At 35.9% G+C, this 24,362-nt stretch overlaps 1 protein-coding gene across 2 annotated transcripts in view; it reads left to right on the plus strand.

Annotated features, from left to right (window-relative positions):
- Positions 1-2,413: 2,413 nt before the first annotated feature.
- Positions 2,414-24,362, plus strand: part of LOC134541568 (hsp90 co-chaperone Cdc37) — a 70,909-nt gene continuing 48,960 nt past the window's right edge. The window contains exons 1-3 of one of the 2 annotated variants that reach the window (XM_063385083.1): positions 2,414-2,778; positions 8,222-8,355; positions 19,393-19,552. In XM_063385083.1, coding sequence (XP_063241153.1) covers positions 2,746-2,778; positions 8,222-8,355; positions 19,393-19,552 — 327 coding nt within the window. In that variant the 5' untranslated portion in view covers positions 2,414-2,745. Of the gene's footprint in view, positions 2,779-8,205; positions 8,356-19,392; positions 19,553-24,362 lie in introns of both variants that reach the window. The other variant, XM_063385084.1, reaches the window with a different exon arrangement.

A 24,362-nucleotide genomic window follows, 5' to 3' on the forward strand; every position in this document is an offset into this window, starting at 1 on the left:
AACCCGACCAAGGGGACCTGGCCAAAGGGCCAGACATTCCTCCCGATGCATGCCCTCCCGGAGAACTCGAGCGACCGTGAGAGACAGCCAAGGGCACCACTCCACTGCGGCGCCGCCTCCCGGCCCAGCTGCCTCCGCAGCATCCGTGGCGGCGACCACCAGCGCCAACACTTCACGCGCTGCGTCGCCGTCTCCCGGCCCATCTGCTTCCGCAGCATCCGTGGCGGCAACCGCCAGCGCCAATGCTTCATGTGCTGCGGCGCTGCCTCCCGGCCAATCTGCTTCCGCAGCATCCGTGGCGGCGACCGCCAGCGCCAACGCTTCACGTGCTGCGGCATCGCCTCCCGGCCCAGCTGCCTCCGTAGCAGCCGAGGCAGCGTCCGCCCACGTCAAGATCCGTGAGCCACAGGATCGCGCCACGAAGGGTGCCGGTTGTGCTAGGGGCTCATGGAGCCGCAGGATCGGGAACACGTGGCGGTGATGGGCTTCCATTTGCGAAGGGGGGGGGGGGGCTTTGACTTCGTCCCGACCATGGCCTCTAAGCCCATGCTCCGCACCACTAGTACCAGATCCCGTTTTCGGAGCACACCCTTAGCCCAGCGGGAATGAGGCGAGCGCCTCAGGCGTGACCCCACTAGACTCAAATAAACTTCAGGGCACGAAACCCTGGGGGCTCGACCCCATAAAACAATTAAGGAACAAGACATTAGGACACAATTATTAATTCACAGGCATTAAACAAGTGCGTCGTAGCTACTCCGTGCGAGCACCGCACGCACAGAGTAGACAACGAACCTCATTACCAGTCACCGCGGCCACTGGCCTTAATTAAAGTGCCCGTGACAATGATCGAGTCAGATTAGGAGAAATCCAACTAGAACAGTTCACAGTGTGACAGTATGTTAATAAATTTACAGTCGCCAACTTGATGCCACAATTCAAATAATTAAATACTATCAAACAGTTGTTAAGCCTTAAGCACCCAATTACCAGGTGCTACCCTTTAATTGAGCACCTGGAACGTGTTTTTAGCTTATAATAGAGCAAATTATATTGATATAAGTATTTGGTGCCGACTCACTAAGGAGGTGAAAATTTTTCTCCCTTGCGAGGCGGCCATGTTCGGCAGTCTCCAACCACTCCGCGCCGTGTCGAAATGTGTGTCCGTGAGCAGCCTTCAAGTTTGTTCCACCGATTTTTCACTCTGCACTTGATTTAATAACCAAACCTTTTTAATTCATTGCTGCTCACGTAGACTCGGCGTGTATTTTGCGGATCACGCAAATTATGGCATTGGCCGACTCCAGCCAACCCGTTTTTGTTAAGATCGCCGCGCAAACGCCTCCCGGCTACAACCTCATGTAAATGTAGAATAGAATTTTGGATCACGCTCATTGAGCCTTCTTAAGACAGTTAACTTTCGGCGCTGGCCGTCTCCAGCGAATTAGTAATCACGTCCCCGCTAGAGGCTAGACTGCCGCGGCAAATTCACATTGTTATGTAAGTTTCGTGTTTTGTTTTGTAACCGTGTGTTAGTGTAATTGTACAACTGCTCAAATGCCGCATAACGCATTATCATACCTTTTGTAGTGGTTCTGCCACCGCGTAGTGTATGTGTAGGGAGTACAATGTACCCATGCGTACCACCGGAGAAGTCCGTGGATTAAAAGCCCATTTAATATAAACTGTGTCGTCTACGATTATTCTTCACCATTCCGTCCTCCACACGGCCGAGCGGCCTCACTGCCAAGTAGGGAGTTTCAGGGTAGATTTCCTGCCACGTACCTGGCAGGGCACGTGGGGGCAGAGTACTCGCGTTCCATCACCACCAGCCTAGTGTCCCACTAGCCTGGCCCCCTCCCAGACAACAGCAGCACCGTGACGCCCTTAGCACCCGTCAGGTACCTCCCTGGCCTTCTACAGAGGCCGGGTGATAGCAAAATGTACATTATTTGCTGACACTGTTTAATCTTGTAAGGAAGATAAAAATATAACATTGAATATAGTTCTTCATCAATTTATTGTATATGTTTATTTCAAATGTGATAAAAAAGTTAATCAATTACCAATTATTTAAGCAGTGTTATTGTTTATATTTTTAGAACAGGATGCCGCAGGCTGCAAATGCTTGATAATGTAAATATTTCACATGTTTAGATCTTAAAATAACATTTTTCGTCTAATTTATGATTTAATAACTGAAGTTGAAACGAATTTTTAATATAGTACTTACGAATAATCATGGTAGATTTAACTGTTCATACATGACTTCAATTATATGAATACATAATTTTAGTAAGTGCCATTTAGTCATGAATATAATTTGAATTCCCGCGTTAATGTGGTCTAGCATGTGCGTCACTTCAAATTGACCAATAAAGCAATAACGTTGAATGAGATGTCCTTGGTATCTATAGGCCTTGGACCTCTTTATTTATCTATGTATGTTGATCTCTGACGCAGGGCAAGTAAACCAACAATAAATATTAATGTTATAGTAAACATCAAGAATTTGTTAATTTAAAATATGTAATCAAAGTACATTTTAGTAGTTGTATATTTACAATGTTAAGATAGTTAGATTATTTAAGTTTTTCTTTAGGATCTAGAACTTTCTAGCTTCTTTGCTGTAAACGTTGTTTGATAATTCGTGCTAAAACGTTTGCTAGAGTTCAGTTTTATGGTTTGAGATACACGATAAACGTTTATTTTCCAACTTTATTATTCAAGTTTTCCGCCTTCGTTATGGTTGATTATAGCAAATGGAAAGATATAGAGGTGAGGAAATTAAGATTTCTGATTTTTTTTTTGTGTTGAATAAAATAGAATATCTTAAGATGAACGTTTTCTTATTGAAATGGGTTGTTAACCGTACACATTTCGCCGTTTGATATTTTAATTCATAAATCACAATATTTAAATTATTGCTTGGATTTATGTTGCTGTTTCATTCACTGTTAACTGAAGTAATTATGTATGTTTATAGCTTGTATTGTTTTTTAGTTTAATGTGGATGTCATGTGCCTTGTGTCATAGTATAATCGTTCAGAAATAAGTGGGTTTATCAGAATGGACTTTTATTACATTCAATCCTGCAATCGGGCTGATTTCCGGATGCAAGGCGCATCCCCCCATCACATATTACAATTTGCCTTCACACACACTCCTAATGTCTTCTAAACCTCTTAACCTAAACATTCTCCCATGCCAGCCATTCTAATCCATCTTTTGATCCATGCTCCATTCTGGGATGCTACATGTAGGGATGCAAACGATACATCGATGTTTTGAAAACATCGATGTATTGTTCATGAAACATCGATGTTAGCATCGATGTTTTGAAGAGCGATACATCGCCGATGCATCAACGAAAAAATCCAAAAACATCGACATCATTCATCATTAAAATTGCCCTAGTTTTTTATAATATTTTGGCTATCATTTCATGAATATTTATTGAATATATAAAAAAACATTACGATACAACATTTAGTTTTTAAGATACAATTTTTTTTAACTGTCTATACTTACTATAAAAACCTACATTTTTAAGTAGGTAGGTATCATAAATGTTGTAAATACTGAACTATTTGGTTGATTTCAGTATAAATTTTTTCCAGTACTTTAAGATGTGTAAAATCATTTGGAAAAATTGAATACCGTTAAAAAAATTTGTTTACATAAGAATTTTTTTAAAATTTTGAAAAATATAAGGAAAAGGCAGCGAGACTTTATGGACAATTTCATAGCTTGTTGTACATACAAGCTATTGATTGGTACCGATACGGTCTCGCTAGCTCTATCGAGAAAATTAATATTACATTTTAAACCTGCACATACACTTCATGCTTTTTCCCTATTTTTTTTTTTCAGTTAAAAATAAATTGTGTAAAAAAACTAGTTATTTTATAAATGATTTTGGACTTCGAAAAATACTGGGAAAAAATGATAAGGATACCAACCAAAATGGTTTAGCATTTACCTACTTTTATTTATACTTAAAAATGTAAGTTTTATAAGTATCGAAAATAATAAAAAGAACGTTTCTTGAAAACTAAATGTCGTATCACAATGGTTTTTGGATAAATAGATCTCTCATGATCTGTACTATTTACAATATATTCATGAAATGATAACTAAAACATAACAAACAAGGGAAATTTTATTTTAAGTAAGCCTGTGTCTTAAGTATGCAGTCTGCCCGGGCACACACACGGTGCTCAAGATATCCGAGTGGGGTCTGTTTACAAAAAGCATTTAATTGTTCGCTGAATGCCGAAAGGTACTTTTGAATTCGGATTAAGTTATTAAACTGTGTTTTTAGTTTTTTTGGCTAAAAGGTGTGTTTTCGGAGTAATTTTTAGGCATAAAACAACCGATACAGAATCTCGAAACCACTTAAGGGCAGTGCAGTACACCTTTATCTTCATTTCTCGGTCATATAATGTTACGGTCACCGGTCAGTTCTCTCAGTTATCCTGTGACGACTAGAGTAACCTATATAGGTTACTCTAGTGACGACGAGAAGACTGCGCGCCAGTCCAGAGGAGACACTGCGCTAGAAGCACCAGCGAGCGTCGCGCTTATCATCCCACCTCACTGACACACATAAACCCCGAACAGACGGCCAGATTTACATACATTTAAATTACGGATATGCCCTTTGAATGTTTACCTTTACTTCTGCTAATGTTGTGAAGTTGTAGTCATTTAAATTTGTCCACAACTCTTTGAAGTTTATTGAGAGCTGGTCAAGTAGTTCATGCGGATTTTTAAGTTTTTGGTAGCAGAATTTGCTTTTAATACATGTTTTTGTTCTGCACGAGACACGACTGTAAATATGTTGTGGATATTGTGGTCAGGAATCTGTAGTAGGTATGGTTTTTGGCTACATACTATAGTTTAAATCATTTTGGCATGTTTTTCCTGATATTTAAAAACATCGGTTAAAACATCGATGTATCGGTTGTCAGAACGATGTTTTTTGACATCGATGCTTTTTCGTTTGAACATCGATGTACGTGATATCGAGGTTTTTAAGAGCGATGTTGCATCCCTAGCTACATGCAATAATACCAAAATAAAACTGCAAGGCACGTGTCAATATACCATATAACACTGAAATGTAATGAAGAATCCAAAATGTAACATAAAGCATGAAATCAATCAGCAATTATATATTTTATTATGGTAAATACTTTGTGTGTAATTTATTTAGTATGAATTTGGTAAAAAATTAATGAAGTAAATGGATTGATCTTATAGGTATTGCTTATTATTATTACATTAATGACATGGGAATATTTTTCAATCGCACAAAAATTCGCTGATGCATTTTTATTTGGTAATTTTTCGTATCACGTATTCAAGTTTATCCCTTGATTCTGATGGCATTATCCTATATAATTGATCGTGTGGTACATCATGCTTGCTGTTTTAATTTAGTACTTCGTAAGATCCTGGACATAACAAAAAATATTATAATACAAACATATTGATGAAAATGAGAATATTTTGTTGAAAGTACATATTAATAACAGTTAATCTGTATTAAATACAAAATTGACCTTAAAATAAAACCATAAATTATTGTCCCTATTCATCACTGATAGCCTGTGAGTCTTCATTTTTATCTCCTAATTGCTTCTTCACACACCTGTTTCACATTGCACTTCCTCAAACACCTTAACCTCTGTCTCTAGAAAGGTCTCTTAAAAATATTTCTTAAATAAATATATATATTTCTTAAATATTTCAAGATCAGCCTGATGATTCTACAAGTCATGTCTTCTACAACACTTGCCTTTAGCACCCTACCCAGCAGGCCCAGTGCCCAATACCCTTTATTGACTGTATTGCACATCCTAGATCTGCCTCCAGCGACACCTCTAGACATTACTATCCCTCCATATCCCATATCTCCTGCACCTATTCACGTATGGGTCATTTCATGTGAAATAAACTAATAAATTTACAAGGATAGAAAATATAAAATTTTAGATTTTTGAAAACCTTCCATTTTTTGGTTGCCTACTGTTACCTCATTTGGACTTTATAAAAATTGTGTGAATGAATTTCTCAAAATTTGTGTAGCTCAAATTTGGCATATGTTTGCATAATGTTTTACACTTATATATTTTAGATGTAATAAAACTGTTTTATGACCATAACTAGCCAACTTTATTTTCCTTGTGGGAATTTGCTGTGACAAACATTTTTAATGTGAACCCATGGTTATCCCATCTTCAAACTTGGTACATATGCTTTCCCAAAAGATTATGAGTGCAATACATGTGTATATACATGTGTATATGATTTAAGATATTTAAAAACATGTTATACAATATAGCCAAGTTGTGTATCATATTAAAGCTTATGCAAATCTGAAGAGAATGAAGTGCCAGCTCTCTAACTTAATTACTTTTAAAAATAGAGCCATTTATATTGAGTTTAAAACACTCAAAATAACTATTTTTTTAAATATAAATTAACAGGTATTGCGTGCGTGTTTAAATTTAGTGATGGTTCTACTGTTCAATATAAGGACATAACCGTAATAACATACCAAGCTTATGTTGTCACGAGGAAGATTTTGACGGAGTAGAAGCAGTGTGACATTGCATGGAAAATGAGTGTGTGACGGTATTGGTGGCACAGTCAATAGGCTTGCAGCTAAAGACAGCCTACAAAATCCTCTGAACAGGCAGGTCTTAACACCTTCTCAGAGGTTTGAGTGGGGTAAAGAACATAACTCAAAATTACATTTTTTTATGTATCAAACCAAGACTATTTAGAAAATGAGCAATTCCTGGAAGTGATGACATTGCAGTCACTGGTATGCGAAACGATCATGTATTCATACTATCATGTATTCATACTAGAATCAAAATTATAATGAAAACAAAAAAATTTCTAACAGTTTAAACTATGATATGTACAAGATTCAAGTAGGACCTGGTGCTGAAGATACGCTGTTTGATCAGATAACAGGATTTGTAGCTTGTGCGTATGACAACAAATGGTGGTTATCATGTGTACTCTCAAAAATTATGTTCACCAAGAAGTCAATGTATTGATTCTCCGTCCTTCCGGACCATGACCTTCCTTTACTTAACCCGAGAAGAGCAGATATTTTAAGTAGGTATACCAAAGAACTTAAAAATTTGTGAAGTAAATCCAACAAATTAACTGAAGAAGTATTGACAATGGCATCTCAGACTCTGTTAAAAAAAAAAACCTTCTTTATCAATAATTAGTACAAAACAGGACTTTTTTTTTATCACTGAAGATGTTAAATTGTATTGTATAGGGAAAGTAAGTTAAATACATACATAGACTACCTTTAATTTTTAAAGACTCAATATAGCATTCTGCAAGTGTAGGCTTATGAATAACTGACTAATATTAGGCCTAATTATCTATGTAAAACAAGTTATATAAAAAAATATTTTATTACTAAGTTGGTTATTAAAACTTAAAATTCTGTTCTCCCCTAGTTTGTAACAGTATTTATATTTTGTTTGTAAATGAAATTATTAATAAAACTGTTGAAATACCCTAGTTCGACAAGAGGCCGAATATTACAGCTCCACTGTAACAGCGGTCCCAGACACTTTCTGATGTGATCTTCCCTTCAAATGTTTTCTTTCCAACTCAAACCCTTTCCACTACTCTCCATAGCACATACCTGTCTACCATTTGGTCCATTTTGTACTTTACATTACGGCTCAATTACAAGCTCAATTGTCAGAACATGGAGATAGTGACGTTGAGGCACATGAAAAGTACTACCTAGTGTTTGAGTGTTTGATAAATGTATGTAAAGATTTGTCAGCTTAAAAAACACACACGTCCTTTGGATGAATTAATTTTGGTGTTTGTGATTGTTGCTTGGTGTGCTAAGTGATGAAACACTTGATTGTTTTATGTTTCAAAACTGCAACTGTGGCTGTTTCTCAGTTTAAAGAAAACTTTCTCTTGACAGCACTCTTTTTCAAATTTTGTGAGTTATTTTTTTTCGTACCCTCACAAATGGGACCAACGACAGATCTATATCATAGACCCAGCGTGGCACGACAAATTTCAGGTAGACATGCATTCTTGTGTCTGGTTTTGAGTTCCATTCAGAGATGATTTAGGCTGCTGTGGGTTGGATTTGGATTATTATTGTTTGTGGTTTTAATAATGCCAATATAATTGTCTCAGTGTAATGGTGTTCCAGATCTCTGATGACGAGGATGACACCCACCCAAACATCGACACTCCGTCCCTGTTCCGCTGGCGGCACCAAGCTCGCTTGGAGCGCATGGAGGAACAGCGCCGGGAGAGGGAACGCCTAGAGGCCATCAAAAAAGAGTGAGTGTGCTGTGTGCCACCTGGTGTACTGCTTTAGTGGAACTTCACAATATAAATTAACACTTAGGCTCCAAACAATGAAAGAACATGTAACTAGTTAATGTATTCCATTTAATAACTACTTAGTATTTTGTGAGGTGAAAAGTTGTTGCTGGCCTTAGTTATGTTGGGTTTTTATTTATATGCTCTTCATCCATAATATACTGGGTGGGCCAAAAAGTTATGAGGGTATTATAACTGTGAAAAATGTTTTTAATCATCATTAGTTTCCATTATTACGAATTTTATTCCACACATTAGTGTAAACAATCTCCCATCCTAGGTCATTGTGAAAAATATTGAAAATATTGATAAATAATTTATTGGTCAATAAGTACTGGTTGTTTTTTTTACCACACTTGACAAACATCACACAAATGACAATGACCATGCCTTACACACTATCAGGGGCGTAGCCAGGGGGGGGGGGTTTGAGGAGTTCAAACCCCCCCCCCCCCCCTTAGCACCAAATCTTTAATTAAATTTCTTATTCATCACTCAAACAAATTTCATATTAAAAATTAATAAAAATTTTACCATTACAATATTTAAATTTAAGTACCGAAAACTGCTAAAATAGCACTATTTTACACCTTAAAATCCTAATTTTCCCGGGGGAGGACCCCCGGACTCCCCGCTTTAATACGGGGGAGGGGGGGGGCACATGCTTCTTAACACCCCCCATACACAAATCCTGGCTACGCCACTGCACACTATAACCGGATACAGGAAAAATACAGGAGCGGGTATACACCACTTGAGTCAAGTTAAGGTTTAAACAATTTGCAAACCAACACTTCCCCTTAAATTGTTTGAAAGTACCATAAACAAACTTTCAATTGATGACATTAAAAACACACACTCAATATAGGAACAAGCAAATAATAAATCAGCTTTGACAGTAAACACAAGAACTCATGATGAAGTGGTTATGTTTTTGCCTGGTTAGGGGCTTTGTCAAAATGTCTGATATTATGTCATCTGTTGATATTAATTTGACATCATTAGTTTTGTTTTGGATATGCTCCCTAACAAAATGATGCGTGATATCTATATGTTTGGCTCTTTGTCTGGTTACATTGTTTTTAGCTAGATGTATCGCCCCTTTGTTGTCACAATACACAATGGATGGCTTGCGTTCATGTTCGGGTTGCAGTTCACTGCACAACATTCTAAACACAATACTTCCTGAACTGTGAAACCGAGCGCCATGTATTCAGCTTTGGCCGTGCTCAAGGAAACTGTTATGTGCTTCTTACTAGCTCATGAAACCAGTCCCCTCATGAACTTAACGCTGCAGCCAGTAATTGAGTGTCTGTTATTACTGTCACTCTCCCAATCTGAATCGCTGTAGCTAAGTAACTCATGGTTCCCTTTTTTTTTTATCAAAAACTAATTTCAATTCTTTAGTCCCTTAGAGGTATCTGAACACCCTCTTGACAGCAAGCCAATAGCATTTTTGTGGGTTGTTGTTAAATTTATTTAAGCAAATAACAGCACAAGATATGTCTGGGAGAGAAACTTGGGACAGGTACAGAAGACTGCCAATAGGTTGCTGGTATGGTACTGTCTCACCATAATTCACATTGTCACTATCACATTCTGTTCTGTTTTACAAAGGGTCTCTAAGGGTGGTCCTGGCCTCCGTTGGGGTTGAGACCGGGTTGCAGTCCGACATGCCAAACTTATGAAGCATGCAGTCTATATAGTTCCTCTGGTCAATGAACAGTTGTCCATTTTCTTTGTCCTTGTTGATTTTCATACCTAGACAATCATCTATCGGACCTAGGATTTCCTGTCGAATTTCAATTCTAATTTCCTCTGGACTTCCCTTTGAATTTGCAGTTCATTCGTAAGGTCATCGACATATATGTTAAAATTGACACAAGGATCTGCTTTGGACTGTCTTAGTCCCATTCCTGTGAGGACTTGGTTTAGACGATTCTAGCACCTTCACGTTGTTCAAGTCTGTGCATAGCCTTTCTGAGCTGCCAAATCTGGCCAAGAGGCTTTTCTGGAGTTTGCACATATGACTTTATCTAAGTGGCCATGTAAATAAGTCATTTTCACATCCATATGCACTATCTTATGGGCTTTCTTTACTGCCAGTGCAAAGAGGTATCTTCGAGAAGTTTGTTTGTTTACCAGTGTGAAGGTTTCTTCATAGTCTATACCGAGCTTCTGTCCACAACTCTTGACTACTAGTCTAACCTTGCATTTAGGTTCCTTGGAGTCCGAATTTTAAATTTTGAACACCCTTCTGATTTGATAGACTTTGCACCATCTGGAAAATCTACTCATAAGTTTCATTACTAACAAATGAAGATGGTTCTTCATCCATTGCTTCCCTCCACTTTGCAGCTTGCAGACTCATCAAAACTTCCCCTGGTGTGAGTAGTCATTGTTTTCTGCAGTGAAATAAGTCACAAAATCTGGATCGGCAGCTGTAGGCCTTTGGGTGCGATGAGATCTTAACTGTTGAGGACTGAAGGTTTCTTCAAGGTCATCATTTTGTGTGAACCCTTTCAAGGGCTCTTCGTCTGAATCTGCAGTGAAGACATTGATTTCCGTCTTCTGCTTAGATTCTGGTTCTTGAGAGATAAGTTTTTCATTATCACCAAAAATCTTCACTGGCCGGCCCTCGAGGAATAACATCCGCAACTGCACCAACAGTTTGCGAGGTGGGCTCACCTTCTCTCACCATTGCTAACATTTCGTTGAGCATAGAACACAATGTTGTTTAGTCTTTGTATTTATGAGGCAATAACCTTTCCTGTTATCGCAATAGTGAATATCAGTTTTCCGGATTTGGGGTCCCATTTTTTCCTCTTCTCTCTTGGAATTTGGGCCATAGCTTCACAACCGAAGATCCTGAGGTAACAAGAGGCAGGGCTTCCTTGAATACCTAGCTTCAAACAGTGTCTTTCCTGCACACGGTTGCTACAGGACTAGAAAACCGGGAAAACCAGGAAATGTCAGGGAAAATTCTACGAATTCTGGAAATTTTAAAGTTGCGTATAATTCAAACAAAGCTTTGTTTTGATGCGCTTGTACCGCTACCGAACGACTCCGCTAAAAGGCTGCTGCTTAAGGCACACGGCAACTGCAAGGTTTTTTTTTACTTGGTTTGCGATTGTCCGTTGCAATAGGCTGTTACAACCACCCACCATAACTTCTGGCCAATCCAGGCACTCGTTTGTTCACAAGCGAATCCGGCCTAGATTTGTTCGTGTTTTGCTCCTTTTTAATTTGCCCTTGAGACTTTTTATTATGTTCCGTTCCATGCAGTGAACTACAGAACGGGCATGTAGGCATGTTGATATCGGGAAAAAATATCGATATATAATATATCGATATTTTTAGTAATATCAAAGTAATATTTTGATATATCGCAAAAATATATCAATATTTTGATATATCGAGTATTTCGAAAATAATTTAATATTTATTTTTAAGCTTACAACCGCAAAAAGAAATTAGACGACATTGATTTATTGCATTTTGCTATATTAAGTTGAAGAATATAACTTTGTATACATTTTTAAATGTAATAGTAATGGAAATCTTTTGTCTTGTGCAATCACAGACATATAGTGAAAAAATAGTTTCTAATTGTTTCACAGAAGTGATGATAATGCTACAAGACGAAAGTATCAATTAGTTTAAACTAACCAAAATTAATTCAATCTCGTATTAGAGATAAAAAAATTAACAAACCCTAATATTTTTTGGTAGAAATTATCGATATGTGGATTTAGATGGAATGTTGAAATTAAAAATTTACTCATATGAAAATCAGTTAATCGAGAATTTTTGTGTGTCAAAATTTTTGACGTGACGTCTAATAAATCGATGAACGCCGGCTGCACGCACGAAAAAGTGTCCTGTTACGCACATTGTCCCGTTTCGATGTGTCCCATTATGCTCATTTTATATTGCTCTTTGCTAACCTGAACCTCCTAGCATTGAGACCGAGTCCGTGGCGTACTTCTGTTTTCATGCATTACAATGTAACATTTTCATTGCTCTTTGCTAACCCGTTCCTTCTAGCATTGCTGCAGAGTCCGTGGCGCAAATATATTATTTTTGACTGCATCTTGGTGTTGAGTAAGCCATTTTCCTTCACATCATCCTTGAAACACTCCCATTTGTTTCCTACTTTTCCTATCATTGTCCTATCCTTAACAGAATAACACAGATTGGAAGAAGTTAAATAGCAAACATGTATACAAGTTATAGTTAAAATAATCTCTTTGTTTAAGTAATAAACATATTTGAATTAATGAGTGCAAATAAAAGTAAATTTATCAATTAAATTGTAGATTTCATTTCACTCCTTCTTTGTATCCATACAAAATAGTGATAATTCAATAAAACTGATTCAATTTTATTCATAAAAGTATGTAATCATTTCATCAATGTTTTGTTATGATATTGTCACGTTAAAATAACGTCCATATACCGACTTTACAGACAACCAATTTTTTTGTTTTGGCATCGTTACTTTTCTTGTGCAGTTTAACGAATGCGTGCTGGTGCTTATTTTTTAAATGTGTTGCTAGGTTTGTTGTGTTTCCACTCGTTTTGTAAGTTTTCCCACACAAATTACGTGATACACTTTTAGAGTCTATCTTCTTGAAAAACTTCCAAACGGTAGATGCAGTTAACGACATTTTATTGGCTGTATTCATTATTTATGAAAATATTGAATGGAAATATCGCAGAAAAATATCGATATTGATATGTATGTTTGATAAAATTTTGACTATATATCTTAATATATCGTATGAAAAATATTGGTATTTCGATATATCAATATTTTTCCAACATCCCTACGGACATGGCGTCGTTTATCTTTTGAAGGCTATTTTCACATGGAATAAGGTGAGTTCAAAGCTTATGACGTGAATTTAAAGGCGTTGTTTCAGGTGAAGTTCGTTTTTGATGCGATCATAAGAAAATAAAGTGCATTTTGATAAAGAGGCAATACCAATTCTCATTTTGAAAACTGCCAAGCTGATACGAAAACACGTGGCTTTTGTGTGCGGTTATGTTTTTGCATTTTTTCTACCTATTTTTTTTAACTACTTTTTTTTCCACCGTTATAATCCGTGAGTTCTGTTGCGTGACACTTACATTGTGTATAAAAAATATGCATAACTGAACATGTTTTTCCTCAGAATCGTTAGTTAACATTGTAAGATTGTAATAGTATTGCATGTTGTAATGCTGCTATTGTAATTCTCTAAGTAAACCCGTTATATTGCTAGGTGTGAATTTGTAATAGTTTTTGTATTTGTATAGTTGTATTTTTTTAAGAATTCATAAACAATAATATTTTAACCTAACCTGAAAATATTAATATGTACCTACTTTTTTTTAACTAAACTAAACTGAAATATACAAAAATTGCAAAAGGAAAAAAGCCATTCGCATAATAACTAAAGATAAAAAACATCTAGTTGCAGAAAAAAAATTTAAAAATTAGGAATACTAACATTTACAAATCAATTCATATGCACAACATTAATTTTCTGCTATAGACACCAAACCAAATTTAAAAGAAACAAAGATATCCATTATCATAATACTCGAGGCTGCAATAAATTGAGACCCATACAACACACACTACTCAATTTGAAATAGGAATAGAGCACATTGGCAGAATACTATTTAATAGCTTACCTTAAAAAATAATGGAAATCAGCAACATAGATAAATATAAAGCTTCAATAGAAAATACACTTGTATGCAATCCATTTTACAATTTAAAAGATATTATGGAGTATACTGCTGAAAGAGGGAAAGCATTCTGGTTACAGCCAGACTCCCTTGTATAGCTACAATGCCTAACAACAATATCCTAATACCCTAAATCCTGCTTAATTTTTTTTCCTTAATAAATACTATAAGAAATTGCTTGACATATGTCTATGGGTATGTATAAAAGAAATAATGTTATATTTGTACCTAATTCAGATTATCTGAAAAATATTTATCACTATTTGTTTTACTTCAAAGTTATATGTATGTAAAACTAAATATGTATGTGTATTTAAAACTGTATTTATACTTATAACTGTAAATATGTAAATGACATGTTCCATAAGCCTTATGGTTTCAACCAAAAGAAGGCTCAATGGAATACAAATAAATAAATAAAAAATAAATAGCTTAAGAGATGTCGAAGAAAACTACATTTAAGGAGAATTGGCTCAAGGAGCCATAGTTTCAGCATATCAAACCCTCTGCTAAAAACATAAATTCTGCGTACTGCACTTTGTGTTAAAAAAGTATTCAATTCAGCAATATGGGTCGAAGAGCTCTCACCAGCCATGTCGAAGGAAAAAACACATTCGCAATTCTGTCGTCAAAATAACACAAAAAAAACCTTATTTTTACCTCATGTTGAAATTTTTATATTACATTTAATTATATTCACGTTAATGTTTATGGTATGTACTTAAAAAAAAAGTCAGGGAATTTTTCTCTTAAATTTCTGGAAAACAGGGAAAAGTCAGGGAATTCTAAGATTCTATTTCTGTAGCAACCATGCTGCAATGACTTTCATTGGGCTCCTGTTGTTGAGATGGATAGAAGTTGCTTATATTTCGGCCCAATACATTTTTGGCAGTCCTGTATCTTGTAATCAGCACTGTGCCTTTTCGACAATTTTCCGATTAGCACGCTCTTAGACCCCGTTCTGCTGTGGTGAAGCCCTGACAGTGTGTTGGTGTCTAATGCCCTTCATTTTCAGGAAACTGCAGAACTCACTGTTTAAGAAACTGTTTGCAATTATCTGAGCGCTAGATTTTTATTTGGTGACTCTTATGGTTTTCTACATGTGCATAGTATTCTTTGAACACATCACAGACCTGATAATGTGACCTCAGTAAATACTCATTTGTGTCCAAGAATAATCGTCTATGAGGAAAAAAATTACTTGCTGCCTCCAACAGATTCTGTCTCCAGGGGACCACATAAGTCAGTATGCATTAGTTCCAAGGGTTCCTTTGCTATAAAGATACTTTTTTTGAATGGAAAATGAGATAGTTTGCCTTTGACTCAAACTTCACATGGGACCTTGCTTGTCTGCAGGTTCTGCACTCCATTTGCCATTGTTTTTAACAAGTTCATAGCTTTTGTGTTTAAATGACCTAACCTGCGGAGCTATAGATCTTCACAAGTGACAGCATAAACTATAGCAGCATATGGAGACTGCAGTCTGATAAATGCCATTTTTCAATGATGCCGAGGCTATCAGTTCATCATTTAAGTTAGTATTTTACCACCATTTTTATGAAAGATCACAGTGTTTCCTTTGCTTGTGATTTTATTCACTGAGAGTAGGTTGGCTGTGACGTCTGGAGCATGATGCACCTCAATATCAACCTTTCCCACAGATTCTGTCGTCAGAGGATTGTTTGTGGTTATGATTTAACTTAGATTCCGACACACAATTCTCTAACTTATTTTTTGTCAAATGCACTGATACACGTGAATCTAAATACCACTCAATTTCACTGTTTTCCATGTTTGTTAGCACACATGCTAAAAACTTGACACGACAATCTGCAGCAAAATGTCCCGTCCCGTTGCAGTTGTAGCATTTGTGAGGCACTGTAGGGGGTTTGTTTTGTTGGTTGTTCCATGATGTTCAATTACTGTAGAGTGCTGTATCGATATTGGATGATCAAACTTGGCTTGAACTAGATTTTACTTCTTGTAGCAATTTGATTTTAATGGTGTCAGCTTTAATTGGAATTCGTGAGCTCTCCAAGGCCATTATCATGGGTTTGTATTCTTCCGGGAGACCTGCTAGCAAAAAAGTCCCAAACCATTCATCAGATATCTCAAACTTAATATCACATAGGTGTTGGGCTGTTGAAGTTATTTCATTCACATACTCTTCAACGGATTTGCAGTTATCTAAGCGAGTCAAGATTAACTGATGCAACAACCCAACTTTCCGAGTGAGGCCAGAATCTTCAAATAGCTTTTGGATCTTGTCCCATGTTGCTTTGATGTTTAACATTTTTCAATGTGGTGGATTAAATCCTTCTCTATCAGTAAGGAAATCTTGGCTAATGCCTTGCGATCTTTTTCTTTCGCTTCATCTTCCTTGATGTTTCCTTGAATGACATCCCACTGGTCTGCTAAGCTTAATAAAGCTTAAACAAATTTCCAAGTTGCATAGTTTTCACGACCTATCTGTTTTTCCACGTAGGACAGATTGTTTGTTGCCATGACGCCACGATGCAAAATGTTAATACTATCCACACTCCCGCGTTGACTGAACTCGTTAATACACACTCATTGACACACCTAGGCCCGTAACCTTTGTTGGGTGTATGCAGTTTACATAATAATGGTATTGTTATTAAGTATTGATTGTCTTTTACTACACATGACAAACATCACACAAATGGGAAGGACCATGACATACACACTACAGTAAAACCTCGCAAAACGAACTCCTTTATAACGAAATCCTCGGTATAACGAAGCAACTGTTAAGTCCCGCCAAATCGCTATGTAATCCTATGTATTTATACCTCTAAATAATGAAGCATTTTTGGATGCAACGCCAAAAACACCCGCTACAGCGAAGGTAAAACAGAAAAATCTTCAAAATATTTTTGTAGTATTGTCATAAATTTTCAATTTTTCTTCGTAAATAAATTACGCTTCGGCAAGTAAACAATATTGTCGCCATCTTACAACTGATTGGCCGTAGAAGTAAGAGTTACGGACGTACTGAAACGCACTTTGACTACCAACATAAGCTATCATACTTCGATTAATCGATCTTCCGAAACTGCCTAGAAAATTTCATCACGTGAACAATTTACATCATTGTTCTGTGAAAATGTGTGATCGTTTATCCGTGTTGTAATGAATGCCGATAACCGATACAGATTCTGTGGAAGTGTTTCGTAATTAAAATCTGTAGGTTTAGAAAGTTGTTTTTGTTCCATGTTGTAGGGGGAAATAAATTATTTAACCAGTTATGTATCTTGTTTAGAGGTTAAGTTTTTCTGGGTTAAATTTGTAAATAGGTTATGGTTGGACAAATCTCGTGTGGTAATAAATGAGACTTAACTTTCAGTAATTTATTGTTGGTGTTCGTAAAATGGATAAAAAAAAAAAAAAAAAGAAAAAAAAAAAAAAAAAAGGAAAGCAATTTCTCTTACAACGAAACTGGAAATTCTACACGCAGGGAGGTATAAAAGCAGAAATAGCTAAAATATTTGGCATTCCAAATTCAACGCTGTAAACAATAATATACAATATACTTATGTACTGTAATCAAATCGGATTGGTTTGCTTAATCTTCATTTGTTCTGCTCGAGGACTCTGTAGCATGTATTAAAAAGTAGGTAGGCCTAAGTACTTTGTGTATACTATATCTATATACTGAGTACCTACTATTACTTCTGTATTTTTTTAAATAATGATGGCTTCAGAAAAAAACCTTTGTATCACAAATCATTTGTTCGTTGGTTTTGAATTCACCTCATTATAAAGAAACCTTGCTATAACAAACACACATAAAATCAAATATAAAATCAAGTTTGTTATACTGAGGTTTTACTGTATAAACGAATACAGAAAAAACACACAACTCGAGTCTAGTTAAGGTTTAAACAATTTAAAAACCAACACACATCATCATTCCTACTTGTGCAGTGAGGTGTAGTAAAGGATTGTATACATACTAACTTATTTTTAAAACTCTTCTCCTTGCCTGAGACATGACTCAAGCCCAACATCCTTGTTAGCACCGTCACAGAACTGTTACAGTTTTAGTCCATTTCATCGTATGAACAGTTGGAGCACTGACCTGAGGAGTCATTTGACTATCACCAGCTACACAAGTTTAAAATTTTACACTTTTAGCTTTTTTGATTAGTAATTTCATATTTTGAAGGTATTCGGGCATCTCTACCGCAACTTAAACTGATCGCTATCTGCTTCTGGCTAGCTTAGTTAAGATTTTGTTTGGCCTATGATGTGTTGTCTTGCCCCAACAGTGCCAAATACTCAGCTCAGCAAGTAGAATGTAAGCCAGCATCTAGTTTTTCTAGCTCAAGTATTGCGGGCTTGTATGTCTCACTCCAGCAAACACTTTGTTCATTTAAAAATTATTAAAACAAAATTATCTGTGGAATGAATAGTATATGAATTAATAGTTCATAAGAAATAATGCATAGATAAGACTTTCATGTACCTTTAGTATTTTATTTTGTACAAAATTTCAGTAAAACATTTTATTGCAAAAACCACTATTACCTAATCCAAAGTAACTACCTTTATTCTTGAGATTTAAAATTGGTAGATAAGGGTTTGTTTTATGTTTTAATATTCATCCAATACATTTATGATAAAACAGTATTATAATAGTATAATAATGGTGGCAAGTTTTTATTGTAATTATTTTCCATAAAATGTTGTACCCACGTGCAAGTCCTACAGACCCACATCAATGAAAAATTATTTTAATATTAGTTCCTAGTGCATGGAGCAATGAGGCACCTGATGTACGAATAAGTGTTCACAGCTGTGCTCATGGCTCATGTATTTCTATATTTCAAGTACATGGCAAATTAAGTAAGCATACCTATTTATAAACTTACTTTAGTAGAACCTCTTCTTTATATTCCTAGATAAAAAGTCTAACTGAATTTTGCAAGGCTTTTTTTTTAGTTTTCTATAGTATTTATTTTTATTTAGTTGGCATTTATTTTAGGTCAATTATGTTTCTGCATGCTAATAAAATTTAAATCATTGAAGTACATATGTTATCTCCTCGCTGTACTCATTTTCTTAATGCTGGTCGGGGCAGTGCTGGTCACTGTGACGTTGGCTCACCGTCCATGTGGTGAGGTCAGGAACTGATCCAGACACAGTCGCAAGCGAGCTGGTGGGACCAACGACCCCACCCCCTTCCTAGTTTGTAGACCACGGTATGTTTGAGAAGAGGGTGTGACCGCGCAGGCACAACCAGCAGTTGGAGAAGGTGAAGTCGCAGCTGGCACAAGCGGAGAGCGCGGAAGCCTCCGCCAACCTGACTTCTCTCAAGGAAGCACTCAAGAATCTGGAGAAGGAAGATGAAGAGCTGAGGAAAAAAGAAGAAGAGTGCAAAAAGAAGGAAAAGGTAATATCTGTCATTATTTTTTTACGCTTTACTAGTAACATTTATGTACTTTGTTTTTAGACACATTAGATAGTAGCAACTTCATATTACTGGAGCGGATGAAGCCCATGTTAAAGAAGATTTGTATCATCCTGCACTAAATATCAAAATAACATTTGATATTTTCTGCTACAAGCTAAATTCTTCTACCGTTTTCAGGTCCTACAAAAATGGCGTTTATCTAGGCCTTTATAATGCTGTTAAAACCATGATTGGTCTAACTTATACCAATCCTCCGATGTTAACTACCTAGTGGATCTATTAACTACTTGTGTATGTAATAACACAAATGACTTATTCCAGTAACTAATGTAAAAATCTCAAAATACCCTCATTGGCTAATTAGATTTCATTCAAGCTTTGAAATCTAAAAGAAATTTTATAAAATTTACATAATAAGCAAAAACATGGTATATTATAATAATTTTCTTCTATTGAAAAAAAAATCCAAATACTTTATTAATCATGATAAAATTAATTGAGCCAGAACCATAAACAATATCAAGAACAACCCTAAAATGTTCAGGCGCTACGTGAAAATAATGAAAAGTGGTTATAATGAACAATACTCATTATGTAAATAATGGTTCTGTATCATGTAATCCATCTATATTGTCTAATGTCTTTGCACAATATTTTGCTAGCATCTATGTACCACAAAGTAACAATCACCAATTTCCTTAATCAACTTTTTCTGAAGGTACAATATCTGTTCTTGTCTTACTAATTCCCTTGTGTTTTGGGGCATCAAGGCTTTGAAATCTTCCAAGTCTAATGGACCAGACAGTATACTAAAATTTTGTTCTCATGTACTGGTTCCCCAATTAAGACATTGTTTAGTTTGAGTCTTAAATCCCAAACATTTCTTGATAAATGAAAATTGCTGAGGTAATACCTATTCAAACTATTTCAAATTGTTTCAAACTATTGACCTATGTCTCTTCTCAATTGTTTCTCAAAAATAGTTGAAAAAAATCTTATTTAATAATTTAAATTTCTCATTAAATAATAAATTTTCAAATAGTCAACATGAGTTTAAATCAGGAATGTCCACAGCTAACAATTTAATTACTTTCTAAATTCTATTTATAATGAAGTCATTAACAGAGGCCAACTAGACTCCTGTTACTTTGATCTAGCTTTCTAGCTCAGGGATGCCACCAAGAATGTTTATAAAATCCTGTATTAGACCATAAAAAATCCTGTAAAATCCTGTAAGAAGAAAATTTCTGTAAACAGGTTTTTCATTCGCGCCAACATTTTTTTTTACAGCTAAGACACAGGAGAAAACAAAGTATTATAAGCATATTTCTTCAAAAATCAGTTTTTCCTTCATTCCAGTTGCATAGGCCTACTTAATAATAATAATAATAATAAAATAATAATGAATGTAGATAAAAAACTGATAAGTTTACACTTAAAGAGTTAAGTACCAATATGAGGTTCTCACAAAAATCACTTAAAAAATATAAACACAGACTATGACATATTTGCAGGCATTTCTTGCCTGAACACTCAACTGCTTCACTACTTCAGGTTCCTAGCTTTTTCTCTCAGCTCATCAGTGGGTTTGAATTCTAGCCCCAAATTTTTGGTCCTGTTGTGGCAGTGAAACAATGCATTCAACATTGGCATTTCTAAATGTGACCTGTGTGCAGTTTTCACATTTTTCAAAACTGAAAATTCTTTCTACAGCAGTATTGCTGTGAGGAAGACAAAGCATCGCTTTAGCTAGTCTTGAAAGTAACGGAAACATTGGTTTTCCATTTTCTTCTGCTTCGGATACAGTGTGCCAGTAGGTGTCAATAGCCATCACAGATGAATTTTTCTCAGGTTCCTTCAGTGAGTATGATATGAATTCTTCCTGTAGCTCGTCCCGTTTGTCATCGGAAATGATATTCGGGAATCTAACCACTAGTGCTTCCAGTTTTTTCCAGTCACCTGATGACTTATGTGCAGGGTCCAAATAACTATGTTTTTAAGTACTACATCATTGAGGGGCAAGAGAAGATAAAGTTCTTGGGTTCCTGTCTCATAAAAGTCACTCACACTTGAAAATAAGTTTTTTATTTCTTCTAGGGATGCATCAGCAGTTTCTAGAAAATTTATTGTTTTATGGCCTATGAACATGCCTGCATCTGTGAGCTGGTTTTCTCTCTTGTAATCAACAGCTGTAATTTCACATTTCTGTATGACTTCAAACTGTACAAAACTTGCAATGAATTGCCGTAGAAGAATACATATTTGTGGATGGAGCTTGTGAACACAAGGCCGTTATTTTTGGAACATGACATTAAATTTTGTGAAACAAGTGAGTACTGCCTGAAGGAAATAGAAATAAAGTTTTGCTGCATCAGACTGCAAGGTAATTATAATCCGTTTAACAGCTTCAGAATTGGCCTCTTTTCCATCTAGTCTGTCAAAGTATTCTGCCAAAGCTGGCCATTGTTCTAAGAGACGCTCCACACAATTCAAAAGGGCCAACCACCTGGTAAAACAAGGCTGCAGAATACTATGATTTTCTACTTCCATTAAATCTTGAATGGTGCTGAAATCATTTCTTTTGCCAGATGACTTGAAATGAACATACACATCTTTGGCAAGCTGCTCACATACATCTGGTAACTGATTACAGGCGTGGAAAGCTGCCAAATGAGCAACATGGCATGTGCAGTGCAGAAACCACACATTTCCCTGATGTTGCCTCACATGTGAAAGTACAGAATTAAATTCACCTACCATTGCTTTGGGGATCAGAGGACATGCTGAGACAGTTTTCCCAAGGGATACAGTCTTGTTCAAATGAAGAATTTACCAAATTAAATAAGTTTTCTCCACTAGCCTGACCACTTAATTCAATCATTTTATACAGGTGAGTTTCAACTTTATCTGAAACAAACACCCTGGCCATAACAACAACTTGCCTTGTGACAGTAACATCCATTGACTCGTCAATCAGTAGTGTAAAAACTGATGTTTTCATAACACTAATTATGTTTCCTTCAACACAGGAACCCAATGCCTGAACAATGATCTGGCTCGTTTTTGTACGCGAGCAGTGAAAATTCAAAGCAATTTCGCTGTCAGGAAACATCTGCGGGATGAGTTTTGTTAAACTGTCGCTAAGTTTCATTGGCAAATTGTTTTCACAAATAAAATTCGCCCACATGAGCTCTGCATCTACAATTTTGTTGTCTGGTTTGCTGATGAAAGATGTGAGAGAAGTACTTTGTTCAGCAGCCCTCTGATTTCTCTGGTGTATCTGTGTGCTTTCGTGATGCCTAAGATCTTTCAGACCGCCCTTTTGGATGTTAAAGTCCTACCGACACAATGAACACACTGCAGTAAAGTCCGTTTTACCGGGTTTCAGCCACTTTAATTCTACTTCCCACTCACGTTTGTATCGTTGTTTATACAGCGTTCGATCTAGAGATTCCTTGCATTTTTTTCCATTTCTTTCAATTACAATCTTCACTACGATGCAAGTCGAATTTTTTGTACTTTACAATTACTTTAAAATTAACAAACTGTAAACACTCCGTCAATCCATCATAGAAATCGTGATTGCGCGGTATAACACAGACTGTAAAAACACAGTCACAGATATCACTTCGCACAAATATTACTGGGCATGTTCCGTTACACGCACTAACGCACCATTGCGCAGAAGAGAGAAACAGAACACGGTTTCTAAAACAACTGTCATAGATATTACGATGCACAGTATACTTTCATCGGTGAAATAAAAAAATGCTTCCAGACAAATAGGTAGAGCCTGAATTGTTATCATAGAAAAACTGAAACGACGTAGCAAAGTGAAGTGTCTCTTGATGATATGTTTTCTATGAAGTGGAGCGGGAGCAGTAAGTAAATATTTATGTTTGTGCGTTCGTCAATTAAAATATCCGTGATTCGAAATACTTATCCGTTAATCCGGTGTTACTCCAAAATATCCGTGAAAACGGATAAAATCCGTAAATACGGCAACCCTGTTCTAGCCCAAGCATTTGATTCTGTTAAATTGTCAAATTTTGGTCTAATCTCATTAACTGGTTCTCTAGTTAACTTAATAATCTTAGTTTCTTTATTTCAGTTCATAATTGTAATTCTACACTTTTACAAGCTAGCTCTGGTGTCCCTCAGGTTGGTGGTACCTTATCACCTTTATTATTCACTTTATTCATCGATGATATTTCTCTAGCCTTTAACTATTCTAATGGTGTTCTGTTCGCCAATGATCTTAAAATACGTAGAAACATTACCACTTTAAATTATTGTTTATTGCTTCAATCTGATATTAATTCTATTAATAACTGTTGGAAACTAAATCTCATTATGCTTGATAAAGAAAAAATTAATATCCTTTACAAGAAAACATTATACATGATTATTTTTTGGACAACACTGTAATTCCAAAATCCTCCTTTTTAAAAGACCTTAGTGTTATTCTAGATTACAAATTATTTTTTAATGAGCATGTAGATATTTCAATCTATAGTTCCCGTAGAACACTCTCCGTAATAAAATACATTACTTTTTATGTCACCACTGTTGTCTCCATTCTCAATTTTTAGCTCTAATTAGATCTAAACTTGAATATTGTTCAGAAATTTGGAATAGTATTAATATATCTGATAGTCTTAAAATTGAAAACATTCAAAATAAATTAACCTATATTATTTCACAAAAACACTTTCTCCAACCTAATTTAGCTTCTCTCTGTGATCGGAGAATTCACTCTTTATGAAAATTTGTTATAGTTCTAAAATTA

The sequence above is a fragment of the Bacillus rossius genome, assembly GCF_032445375.1.
Source record: "Bacillus rossius redtenbacheri isolate Brsri chromosome 4 unlocalized genomic scaffold, Brsri_v3 Brsri_v3_scf4_1, whole genome shotgun sequence".
In the NCBI taxonomy this organism is placed as follows: Eukaryota; Metazoa; Arthropoda; class Insecta; order Phasmatodea; family Bacillidae; genus Bacillus; species Bacillus rossius.